We start from the raw sequence: 12708 nt of genomic DNA, 5'->3' as shown, positions 1-12708 counted from the left end.
TCTGCTTCGTGGGTCATGTCTTAAAAATGGAGAAAAAAAAACTCATCAATCCTACATGTATCAGAACCTGTCACACACGATCACCCCCACAAACTGGCACTACTCGGGACCAGGTAGTCACTTACCACATCGCCAGGTCATTAGCACTCTCAGTCTCTATCTTCTGCCGGAATCTTATGAAGAGCTTGCCATGGCCTTGCCTCTCCTCTGTCACCTCGTAAAGCATCACCTCCTCCAGGATCTTCTCGTAGAAGGCAGGGTACTTGCTGGTAGCGTTGGCGGCGACGCAAGCCAAAAGAAGAACATCCTTCGGGACCACAGTGAAACCGCAGCTGTTCTTGCCGGGAAAGGTCAACGCAGTGGACACCTGCACGAATAAATAACGATATACCAATATATATTTTCATTTAAAAAAATAGCTTTACTAATTACAAATTTTTAGTCATCCCAATGAACTTAAATACTAATTTGTAGCTTGTGTAATTTAGTAAAACATCCAAGTATAATAAAAACTGTTCAAAGTTCATCTGTTCTGCAATTCATCTTTACAATCAACCGAGTACTTTTGCGCCTGTAAAATATTATTGCAGCAGAGGAGCGCTAATCCCGTCGGGGTCCTACAACGCCTGTGATAATGAAGACATTCAAGATATTCTAGAAATTTGAGCAGAGATCCAATTCCTTAGATCACGAGACCCTCACTAGCATCAAGAAACCTCCTCTTACCACTAGTCTCCACACTGCGACAAGCAGTGCCTACGGTCTCTCGGGGACAACTCCCTTATACTTCCCAGGGCACAGCATCAGCTGTAACAAACTAATTTATCACTAAGTATTAATATAGATCAGGCACCAGCAGAATCCTACGTCCTTGTGTGGTGAATTTTGATGGCAAGACTTGATACCATTGGGGCTAAGAGCATAATTCACTAGGGCGAGCGCACCATTCTGAAAATGAAACTGAACCAGAGTATTATACGATTCTCCTGTGTGAACAGTGGAAAAGAAAGTTCTCATCAGTGAACACTAGGGTTACCTTAGTCTGGTGTTGTAGTTGTGCGTGCGTGCGTGTGTGAGTGTGAGTGTGAGTGTGAGTGTGAGTGTGAGTGTGAGTGTGAGTGTGTGTGTTGAAAAGCCCATCCCTAGGGATATCAACCTACAATGTAGGCTGTGTTGAGACTAACCTTCAGCGAGTATTGATCGATTGCGTGAAGAGAGACTTTCATGGTGTTGTGGATGACAGCAACAATAAGTCTGTCGTGCCAGATAGTCATGTGGATTTTCTGAGAGCCTCTCACTCCTAGACTCGCTGCTCCCTCCACTGCAGCCAACATTGCCACGCCTTAAAAATTTACTTTTTTTTTTAATTAATACAAGTCAAGTGAAAGCATCTACATACTTAATTTTTTTTATAGTAAAAAAATACATTGATGAAGTTTGATAAGCCCATAAATTTTTATCAATAGGTACACTATGCAAAAAAGTTTAATATTTTTCTCATTTTGAATAAGAGGTAAATATTCATCATTCAGTAAAAACATATAGAGGTTATGTTGGGTGGAATAAAGGATGGTATATAAAAATTTTGGGAGAAATACATTTAAAAAATAGAGTAGGTAAATTCAGCATGTTGAAACAATGGACAAATAAGAAGAGCCCTCGACATTTTACATTTATTCCAAAACTAATTATATTACTACCGAGTGTCCGAGGATGGATTAAAAAACTATCAACATGAAAATGTAGCAATATATATACCACACTGACGACCTTCAGTGGCTAGAACTGTTGAGCTAAAACAGTTTTATATGAAACTAATGAAAACCAGCTGTATGCTTAATTAAGGAAATTACGAACAAAGGCTAATTCGTGCCCAATATTAGCAATAAATCTGATCCAGAGCCGAATAAAAAAAATTATAGAGTAGCCTTTTACACATTCTATTATTTATGGATAAAAATTTTACTTCAGTCACAACTGAAGTTGCTCTAACTTCTGCTGAAAATGTTGCAAATGTGGAAATACTTTTACGTTAATCAGACGTTTGGCACTGGGAAAAATCAGAGAAAAACAGATTTAAATAGTCCAACAAGTGAAAAAATTAGTACCGAGCTGAATGCGTATTACTTTTCCTATATTTATAGTTTCTAAAAAAAAAATTTAAACTAATTTAAAAATACGACAGTTTAAAAACCATCTTTTAAAGAATATTTTTGAGAAAAGAATAATCAACCACAACTCGAGCTCAAGAGCTGCCCTGGTCGTGACCCCGTCTTACCACCTGGGGGTCACCCAACGTGTGGATGTGTATCGACATCCAGAATCAACATTCCTGGCCTCGGACATAGCACAACCATTTATTTTTGTGTTTACTAAATGAGCTGGCATAGCCTCTACCTTAACCAAGGAATGAATAGGGGTAAAAATTAAGTATATTCACAAAAATAGTCACAACAGCTTACCAGTCACTGAATGAATACAAAACTATAATCTAATAGGACAAGAATCAAAGTTTTCTAAAAACTAACTAAAAAATGCTGAATGAGCAAGAGTGAAATTTCACACTAAGAGGTTCTGGGTGAAGCAGCCACACGCAAAATGCTTAATATTTTCACTCTGCAATCTCTTTCGAAGTGTTTGGTTTCCACTCCTCAGCACGATTGAAAACACTTATTGACCAACAAAATGATGCAAGTATTTCTGGGTTAAAAATGTTCAGCACAAAACTAATTCCATATCACTTATGAAGTGAAATGTTTATATATTGTTCAATACAATTTTAAATGTGGTTACTAACCGGACAAATTTATGTATATTAGGACACTTACCAATAATCTAATGATAGCAGTTTCTTCCGTAGGAAGCATAAGTGACAAGAAATAAATTTAATTAACGTTTCAAGCTTAACTGCACACATTTTAAATTAAATGAACTGATTGGATGGGAATTGCTTGTGTGCAAGCTATTTGTCGGAGATCATGCACCTACCTTCCTTGTCTCTGAGGAAAGTGTACCCCAGAAGGTGGTCTCTCTTGCCTCTGTGGTGCTCTCCTTCGCCCACTTGAGTAGCCTCGCCTTTTACGTTAGCAGTGAAGTCCTTGTCATCCCGTGACAGAGTTCGTCCATCTGAAGTGAATTTACAGTTAAAGAACCACGATCTTCGAAGACTTGCTAATATTGGAATGGGGCAGAAACCAACAAAGTCAGATCCATAAATCACACCTACCTTCCATCGCTTAGCGCTTGACCACTTAATTTTTCTTCCCTAACACGAATTTTCCCTCGCACCTTTTCCACCCATACCAACTTATCGCACCATTCACGTACCTGCATGGCGAGTCCCAGCAGCGTGGACGTAGAAGGTGATCAAATCTCCTGCTTCCATTAGCAGCCGATTCTTCAGAGTAGCCATACGACCCGCTAGGAAAGATACCGTCCAGTTACAGTTTCTCATTAAAGCATTTAATTTATGCGCATATGGACAGTTTCGTGTAAGATACCTACACTAAGAAATTCTTTCCAAATACAAAATTACATAGCTGTCTTTAGTCACCACAACATCAGAAAACCTGATTAATATAACAATGAATTTCCATCACACTCACCAATCATGGGGGTTGTCTTCTGTGATTTGTATTTGCTGACTGCTTCCCACAACGTGCCTAACACCTTGGTGAAGCCTCCTTCGCCGCCGCCGCCGCTACCACCGCCGCCGCCACCACCACCACCACCGTCGCCTCCACCTCCAGGTCCGTTGCCGTCTTTAGCAGTGGGCAAGAAGTTCTCTTGACCTGCGTCACTACCAAATACAGATCAACGGGTTCCTTCAGTCCTGGTCGACACTATTTTTTATGTTGATTAAGATAGGAAAGCTGTGATTTCGTGTATAGGGAAAGGAGGAATAACATCTTATAGGAGTGAGGAAGAACCAGTTGCGAGTGTGGGGCGAGTGCATGGGGCAGCTAGTAGAATGAAAAGGGGTAAAGCAGCTGGGATTGATGGGATAGATAGAAATGTTAAAATCAGGTGGGGATATAGTTTTGTAATGGTTAGCGTTTTTATTTAATAACTGTATAGAAAAGGGTAATGTACCTAGGGATTGGCAGAGGGGACAAAAAAGTAAAAATTATAAGGGAACAAGTTTGTTGAGTATACCTGGTAAAGTGTATAGTAGAGTTGTTATTGAAAGAATTAGAAGTAAGACGGAGAGCAGGATAGCAGATGAACAAGGATGATTTAGGAAGGGTAGGGGTTGTGTAGACCAAGCGTTTGCAGTGAAACATAGGTGAACAATATTTGAATAAGGGTAAAGAGGTATTTGTGACATTTATGAATTTGGAAAAGGCATATGATAGGGTGGACAGGGAAGCAATGTGGCAGATGTTGCAAATGTATGGAATAGCAGGTAGGTTCTTGAAAGCGGTGAAAAGTTTTTACGAGGGTTGCGAGGCTCAGGTTAGGCGAGAGGAAGATTATTTCCCAGTAAAAGTAGGCCTTAGGGATGTACGAGATCACCATGGTTGTTCAATATATTTATAGATGGAGTTTTAAAAGAAGTGAATACTCTGTTGTTGGCAAGAGGTGTAGGGTTAAAAGATAAAGAATCTAACACAAAGGGGGAGTTGTCACAGTTGCTCTTTGCTGATGACACTGTGCTTTTGGGAAATTCTGAAGTGAAGTTGCAGAGGTAGGTTGAGTTTGGTGGGGTATGTAAAAGGAAATTAAAAGTGAATATTGGAAAGAGTAAGGTGAGGATAAAAAAAAATAGGTAACGGAAGATTGGATATCAGATTTGAGGGAGAGAGCATGGAGGAGGTGAATGTGTTCAGATATTTGGGAGCTGACGTGTCAGCAGATGGGTCTATGAAGGATGAGGTGAATCATAGAAATGGCGAGGGGAGAAAGGCAAATGGTGCACTACAGTCTATGGAGAAAACTATCCATGAAAGCAAAGAGGGGAATGCAAGAGTCTAGTTATACCAACGCTCTTGTATGGGTGTGAGGCATGGGCTGTGAATGTTGCAACAAGAAGGCTAGAGGCAGTGGAGATGTCGTGTCTGAAGGAAATGTGTGGTGCGAATATAACGCAGAGAATCCGTAGGGTTGAGGAGGGGTTATCGAGATGGTTTGGACATGTAGAGATAATGGAACAAAAGAGAATGACTTTCGAGAGTGTATAAATCTGTAGTGGAGGGAAGGCAAGGTAAGGGTCAGCCTAGAAAAGGTTGAAGGGAGGGAGTTAAGGAGGTTTTGTGTGCGAGGGGCTTGGACTTCCAACAAGCGTGCGTGAGTGTGTTAGATAGGAGTGAATGGAGACAAATGGTTTTTAGGACTTTACGTGCTGTTAGAGTGTAAGCAAGGTAACACACATGAGGGGATTCAGGGAAACCGGCAGGCCGGCCTTGATTCCTGGAGATGGAAAGCACAGTGCCGGCACTCTGAAGGGTGTTAACGTTGTAATTTTGTAACTGTACTGTAAGCATGCCACTGGTAAGAGTGATGGAGTGAATAATAATGAAACTTTTTTCGGGCCACCCTGCCTTGGTGGGATACGGCCGATGTGTTAATACAAAAATAAAGCTATTACATGTGCTAGTAGTCCTAAAAGAGATTTTAAAAGGATTTATTAATGATTCTGAAGATAAGCCGGTGTTATTAGGAAATCCTGAAAAGCTACAATGATTGGTGGAAGTATTTAGGTGTGGATAAATGGGAAGCGAATGCTGTTTAGAGGAAGTTCAGTAGAATACTTAGTTAATGAAATCATAATGTAGGGTAGAAAATGAGGGGGACGTAATTCGATTTAGAAATACCGGAGTAAATTTAACATTGTACAGCTGACTAGAGAAATCAAAACAGTGAAAAAAAAAAAAAAAAAAAAGTTTAGCTATATGTAAGCGGGGGAGAAAAAAATGGAGTGTGTAGTCTAGAGCAAGAAAGACGTGTATGCATGATAGGAAATAACAGTAACTTATGGAAAGCTATGGGTTTTATGAAAAATGGTACTTAGTGTACAATGAATAAGACTGGCAGTATGAAGGTAGAAGTCAAGAAGCATAGGAAAGTGTACGAGGCTCGAGAGATTTAAAGAGCAGCTGTTCAGTGCTCAACACAGCAATAGAGACAAGTACAATACATACAGCATCATTTAAAAAACCTCACAAAGGTTAAAAGCATTAACACTTCCACCTCAAATTAAAAGCATTCTTGAAAACCCAGAAGACTGGCTATTCAAGAAATCTCCTGCAAGTTAACAAAGGATTTTGCACACTAAGGAGACTAAAAATTACCGCAAAAATTAACCTCATAACTGGGAGCCAGTCAGTGGTATGTCACATGTCGAAAAAAAAAGAAAAAAACGCAAGCAAATCATGGACAAGATTAGAATCCCAATCCTCGAAATCGCTTGCCAAACCATGCACATTTTGCTGTCACTCTGCAGGAGTCCACTCCAAGAACAATGTCTGTGGTCCAAAACGCACCGGGAAACAACTATACTAAAGAACACTAAACATTTTTCTCAACATCTTCCAATTTTCATTACCGGGATCTCAATACTATATATAATTATTAACTAACAGAACTTCTTCCGTCTGACCTAAAAATGAGCAAGTCACTCAAAAAATTAAGGGTTGCAAGAGTTGTGTCATGTATTAAGACGAACAAGAAAAAAGGTTTAAGTTAATTAAGGAAGAGTGAATGCAAAGGCGTACGGAATGCAGGATATTTTTTTTGGAAAATGGGTAAGGATTGTTCTCTTGGGATACAAGAGAACGAGACTAGAAGAAAAGACTTATGCAGAATGTGCTGTTCCTTAAGAACAACTTGGGAAAAAGTGGCTAGTCAGTAGTTAATGAAGCTATGGAGTATAAAGCCAGCTGTCAAGTCTGATGGGTAGGCAGCAGATTTTACTTGACATTGGTCTGTGACGTCCTTGCCTGTTCCGGAGAGGTGGTGATGGAGTCTCTTAGTCAACCTTTTAGTATAGATGACAATTACAAAACTTATGAATATAATTATCAAAAATTTATTTTAAGCTTCGTCTTTACATATGTAGATAAACAGTTCGGAGAACCGATAAGTTGATGAATTAGACATGTGCAACACTTGGGGTATCTTTATTGAGGAAAAGTTTCGCCACGTTTCCTCAGTAAAGATACCCAAGTGTTGTACATGTCTAATTCATCAGCCTTTACATATCCAAACATCTCTTGCATCTATTACTACATCTATTTTTAACAATATACGCAAAAGATACACTTTGGCCACTATTGGGTACACTTCCAGTACTGGGTAAAGGGCCCACTTTGCCCTCAGAACAAACCGAATTCATGGAATGGATTCAATAAGGTACTGGTTCATGTTGACATTACAGCATCACACAGTTGAGGAGATTTGTTGGCTGCACATTCATGTTGCTAATCGCCTGTCCCACCACATTAATATTTACACCAAATTCCGACATCACTATCTGCATGTCTCAGCAGAAAGATTAGTCAGACCAGACGACGTTTTTCCAGTCTTCATCTGTCAAGTTTTGGTGAGCCTGTGTCCTCAGTTTCCTGTTAGATGGCAGGAATGGAACCCAGTATGGTCTTTTGCTGCTGTAGACCATCTACTTCAAGGTTCGAAGTGTTGTGCATTCAGAGATGGTCTTCTGCATACCGTGACAATGCATAGCTATTTGAGTTACTGTCAGCTTAAACAAGCTTTGACCGGTCTTGAGTTTTATGACTGATCGCGGGCTTTATCCCCCGCCCGCGGTATGGTCAGTCTGACCATTCTTTGACCTCTCATTGAAAGCAAGTTTTCAACGACGGAACCACCGCTCACTGGATGTTTTCCGCACCCTTCTCTATAAACTTGTGATTGCGCGTCAGATTATCGGTCTGAGATGGTCAAACATCCTGTCTGGCACTAACAGCCATAACACTGTCACACTCAGATTTCTTACCCATTCTGATGTTTTGTCTAAGCAGCTGAACCTCTCTACTAAGTGCTCATCACATTGTTCGCATCGCTATTGGGCCGTGCGGACAGACTGCGCAGACGCTCCTGATTGAGTTGGCTTGTGCGCAGTTTACCTGTTTGAGCTGCTATCCCTGGCGTTAGCTGGCGAAAACTTTATTTTCCAACATGGCGCTGCATAGCAGCAGGCGCATCAGCACTGTCTGCGTTGAGTTGACCCGTGGGGCTGTCACGGGAGCCACGATGGATTTGTTACTACCGGCGATTATCCGTGATACCTACGGTATCGCAAATAAAGAGATATGTGGTGTAGCACTTAATGGGACGACACGGATCTTCGTTAAATTGACGTCAGCAAATGTCTACGAAGCGGTGGTTGATAAGTATCAAGAGACCATTATAGCCGTCAATTCAGCTGTATCAGTACGTCTTCATGATGTATCTAGACATTACACATGGGTAAAAATCAGGAATGTGCCTTTTGAGGCGACTGATTTTGTTATAAAAGATGAACTACGTAATTATGGTACGGTTCATATGGCCTCTGCAGGTCGGTGGGCCGCTGGGCCATATGCTGGAGCGTTGGAGGGAACAGTCAAAATGACCTTACGCCATCCCATACCATCCTATGTTATGTTATGTTGCAAGCATTTCGAACTCCAGTATATGTAACATATGCAGGGCAACGTCGTACGTGTCGGCTGTGTGGGTCGTATGACCACATAGCGGCGCAGTGTGGTAAGCGTCGTGGGAATCTCCAACTACCGCAACAGGAACAATCGGAAGAGGTCGAGGAAGGTGAGGGACGAGAACAGTCTTATGCTAACCCGTCTCGACAACGGTCATCTTGGAGTGATGAGGTAGAAAAAGCACAGGAGAATGCTTTGGAGGATGCAATACAGCGAGGAGAATCACCGTCACTGGACAAAGTATTTGAAGAGAGACTGCCCACTATGGGGGAAGAGGATGTAGCGGCGTCTTTAGTGAAGGCACTGGATGTTTTGTTAGACGAATCGATCGTCAACTGTGTGGAGGATCCAGGTGCAATTTTGGGATCGGTTGAGCATCATGGTGAGGCGACGGATGGAAGCATTGAGTCTAGTGTGTCGCATGGTATGACGGTGAATGTAGCAGAAGTGGAGGTGCATCACGATAGTACTAAAGAAATTCCAATGCAGGTGGAGGGTAGGACGCGAAAGCGAACTGCGACCCCATCGGACTCAGACGTGCTTACTCCTGCCCAAAGGCCAGGGAAAAAGTCTTGGGCGGATGTACAGAGGAAAGGGAACAGTGAATCCACGAAACAAGAGTTTATCAAGGTGGTTCCCAAAAAAAGGGGGGAGGTATAGAGGTGTTGTAAAATGTATAAGTGAAAAGTCTATACCTAGAACGAAAGGAAAATCCCATTAATTGACTAAGGTTTTGACAATAAATATTAACGGTTTGAGATCTGAGCGGAAGTGAAAGTGGTTTAATGAATTTTTGGTGCATCTAGATGTGGATGTGGTATTTCTCCAAGAACACAATTACAGAATTGGATACGAGTTAGAAATGGATGGTTACGATGTGTATATGGAATATGCGACGAGGTTAAAAGGGGGCGTCGCCATTCTGGTAAAGGAAAGCCCGTTTGTAGTACGGCATAGTGAAAGGGGGGAGGGGAGAGTGATTAGGGTGGATGGTTTATGGGGTAGAGTACACAAGTTTTGTAGGTGTATATGGGCAGGCCGAGGGAGATGTACGACTTAAAACTCGTTTTGTACAAGATGTATTAGTATATTATCTACGTAGTTTACCAAATGTAGCGATAATAGGGGGCGACTGGAATTGTGTAATACGACGAAAAGATGTGGAGCCTCGAGGAGCGGGTTGTTGCTTGGGGTTCCTGGGAAATTTATTGAAGAGTGTGGGTTTAATGGATGTGTGGGGGGGGGGGTGGCATGGTGGAGCATACTTTCATTAGACGAGATTATGCGGCGAGATTGGATAGAATGTACGTGTCTTGTGCGGTTACAGTGCGGAGAGTGAATGTGATAAATGTTTTTTCGGATCATAGAGGAGTTGTAATGGATGTAGATATTGAGGGTGTGCCTAGGAGGGGTCCATCATTTTGGAAATTGAATGTAAAGTTATTGAAGAGAGGAAAGTCGTTTGTCTTTCGGGCATATGTGGGAACGCCTTGTGGTTGAAGCACCTGGAGATGTGGCTTTGGTTAATTGGTGGGAAACTATAGCCAAAAAGCGAATTAAGGAATATTATATTAGTCAAGGGGTGAGATATAATCAGTTACAGTATGGTTTCCAACGATATTTAGAGGGGCAGTTGCGCGACAAGCGAATGCTAATTATCCTGTTATAGAAATTGAAAGAATTAAGGAGCAACTAAGAAATTTACAAAACGAAAGGTTTGATGGGGAAAGGCTTAAGGGTGGAATCGAAGAGGTTTTGTGGGGAGATCGGCCGTCGGCGTGTGTGTTGAGGAATCTACACAGACGTCGCAAGGCAATGGAGTTAATGGGGTTGAATGTTCAGGTAGGTATGCAGGGGTATAGAGTGAATCAGGTGTTGACGACGACGGAGGGTATGAGTGGGTATATTGATGCTTGGGTTAAATTGAAAACGCAAAGTGTTGGAATAAGTGAAATTGCATTGCAGTCAATCGGTAGGTTTGTGCAGTGTGAGCTGATGGAGCATGATCGTTTGATGTTGGGAGGGCCGATAACGGAGTGTGAGACTTGGGAGGCTTTATCTGGGGCGCAATTAGGCAAGGCGTCACGAATTGATGGGTTGCCCAGCGACTTTTATCTTCAAAATTGGAACGTTTTAAAGGGGTTTTTGGTACGTTTATTCAATATAATGAAGCGGGACGGGGTTTTAGGGGAACAACAAAGGTTGGCTGTGGTCGTCCTAGTTCCTAAAGGTGAGCCATTAACGGTTAAAGATTATCGTGCAATCTCGTTATGTGGGCACTATAAAATTTTTGGAAGGATCTTGGCTAACAGAAAAAAAAAAGTCCTGGGCAAAGTGATTGACAAGGGACAATATGGGATGCCGGGCAGGTCTATGTATGAAGGTCACGGTATGATTAGAAGTTTTATTGAAGAAAGTAAGATTGGGAGGGGGGGGGGTATTGGCTATAGATTGGGAGGCGGCATATGATAGTGTGGAACGGGAGACATTATGGAAGATCATGAGATGGCAGGGGTTTGGGGCGGAAATTATATCATGGGCCAAATTAATGTATCAGGAGGCAACCTTGCGTGTGCAGGTGAATGGGAGGTTGGAAGATCGAATTCAGATGGGAAGGGGTTTGCGTCAAGGTTGTCCCCTTTCACAAATTTTTTTTGCTTGTTTTCAAGATCCCTTTTATAGAGGGATAAGGGTTTTATTGGAAGCAAATGGGATGGGTAATGTAAGGGGTGGGGGAGCGGGCATTGTTGGATATGTCGACGATACGACGATTTTGGTGAGAGAAAACATTGATTTGCTTCGGGTAGAAAAGTTAGTGAAGTTTTTGAAAAGGCTTCTGGCATGAAGATTAATACGGGGAAAACAAAGTATATGAATCTTGGAAAAGGGTCACGTGAGGAAGGAATGGTTGCTGAAAGGTGGGAAAGGGTGGACCAAATAAAGATATGTGGAATCGTTTATGCAAGTGATATCAAGTTAGCACAAATAAATTCCGTGCGTATTGTTGATAGTGTTCTGAAGCGCCTCGGTGGTTTAAGAGCTGCTAATTTAAGTTTGCAACAAAGGGTGATTACAACGAATGTGCTGTTATATAGTAAACTATGGCATGTTACAGTAATATTTCCGATACTTCGTTGCGAGTTAAAAAGGTTACAAAAAAGTGTTTTTAGATTCATTTGGGGAACAGGGAGCGAATGGTTAAGTAGAGCGGTTGTCACACTCCCGGTTGGTAGTGGAGGGCTGGGTCTTATTATCCTCTTTTCGACATCTATAAGTATGTATTTAAAAAGTAGTTATAAGCGGGAGGGGGGGGGTGAAAGAAGATGGTCTTCATAGGATACATCAGGATATGCGACGGTGGTGGGTGGGTAGGGAGTTCATGATAGGTGAGGCAATGTTACGGGTCTTAATAAAGTGAGGGATCCTTCACTTATTAAATTGAGAAATCTTGATAGGGTAGATGGTAAGGCTGTGGTAGCGGCGGTAGAAGGAGTTTTCCGATGTATGATTGGCGTAATATTTGGGGGCGTTTAAACAAATTGCGTTTAAAACCTAAAGCCAGAGAAGTTATGTATAGATTTTTACATGGAATCTTGCCGTCAGGAATGGTTTTATTCTATAAGAGAATACGAGAGGATGGGGAATGCAAGGATTGTGGAGGATTGGCGACCATTTATCATACGGTGTATTTTTGCGATTGTATTGAACTTATAAGGGTTTGGGTGGGTAAGGTTTTAAGGTTAGTGGGGGGAGGGGGTTTGCAGGTCTTGAGGGTTTTAAGTTTAGATATAACTGGGGTGAATAAAAGGGTTGAGAATGCGATTGGGTATATGATTACGGATTATATATATATGATGTGGGCTATGAGGGAGGCGGACGTGCGTGCAAGAATTAATGCGTTGGCAGCAACTTTTTATAGGACACAGTGTAGGAATAAAGGGGTGTATGGAGGGAGATGGGAGAGAGATTTTAGTGAGGGTTATCGAAATTTCACATTAAGGGAAATATTTATGGGATTTGCAAAGTGGGTAAGGGGATACAACGGGCTATT

General features: G+C 41.7%; 1 protein-coding gene across 3 annotated transcripts in view; it reads right to left on the bottom strand.

The window, feature by feature from the left end:
• Positions 1-12708, bottom strand: part of LOC128705982 (uncharacterized) — a 75821-nt gene that overhangs the window by 55927 nt on the left and 7186 nt on the right. For all 3 annotated transcript variants that reach the window (XM_070083690.1, XM_070083692.1, XM_070083691.1), the window contains exons 3-7: positions 3606-3799; positions 3328-3420; positions 2989-3126; positions 1185-1342; positions 126-367 (exon numbers count right to left, since the gene is read on the bottom strand). In XM_070083690.1, coding sequence (XP_069939791.1) covers positions 126-367; positions 1185-1342; positions 2989-3126; positions 3328-3420; positions 3606-3799 — 825 coding nt within the window. The remainder of the gene's footprint in view (positions 1-125; positions 368-1184; positions 1343-2988; positions 3127-3327; positions 3421-3605; positions 3800-12708) is intronic.

This window comes from Cherax quadricarinatus, chromosome 10 (genome assembly GCF_038502225.1).
Source record: "Cherax quadricarinatus isolate ZL_2023a chromosome 10, ASM3850222v1, whole genome shotgun sequence".
NCBI classification, from domain to species: Eukaryota; Metazoa; Arthropoda; class Malacostraca; order Decapoda; family Parastacidae; genus Cherax; species Cherax quadricarinatus.
This window is presented reverse-complemented; position numbering and strand designations above follow the sequence as displayed.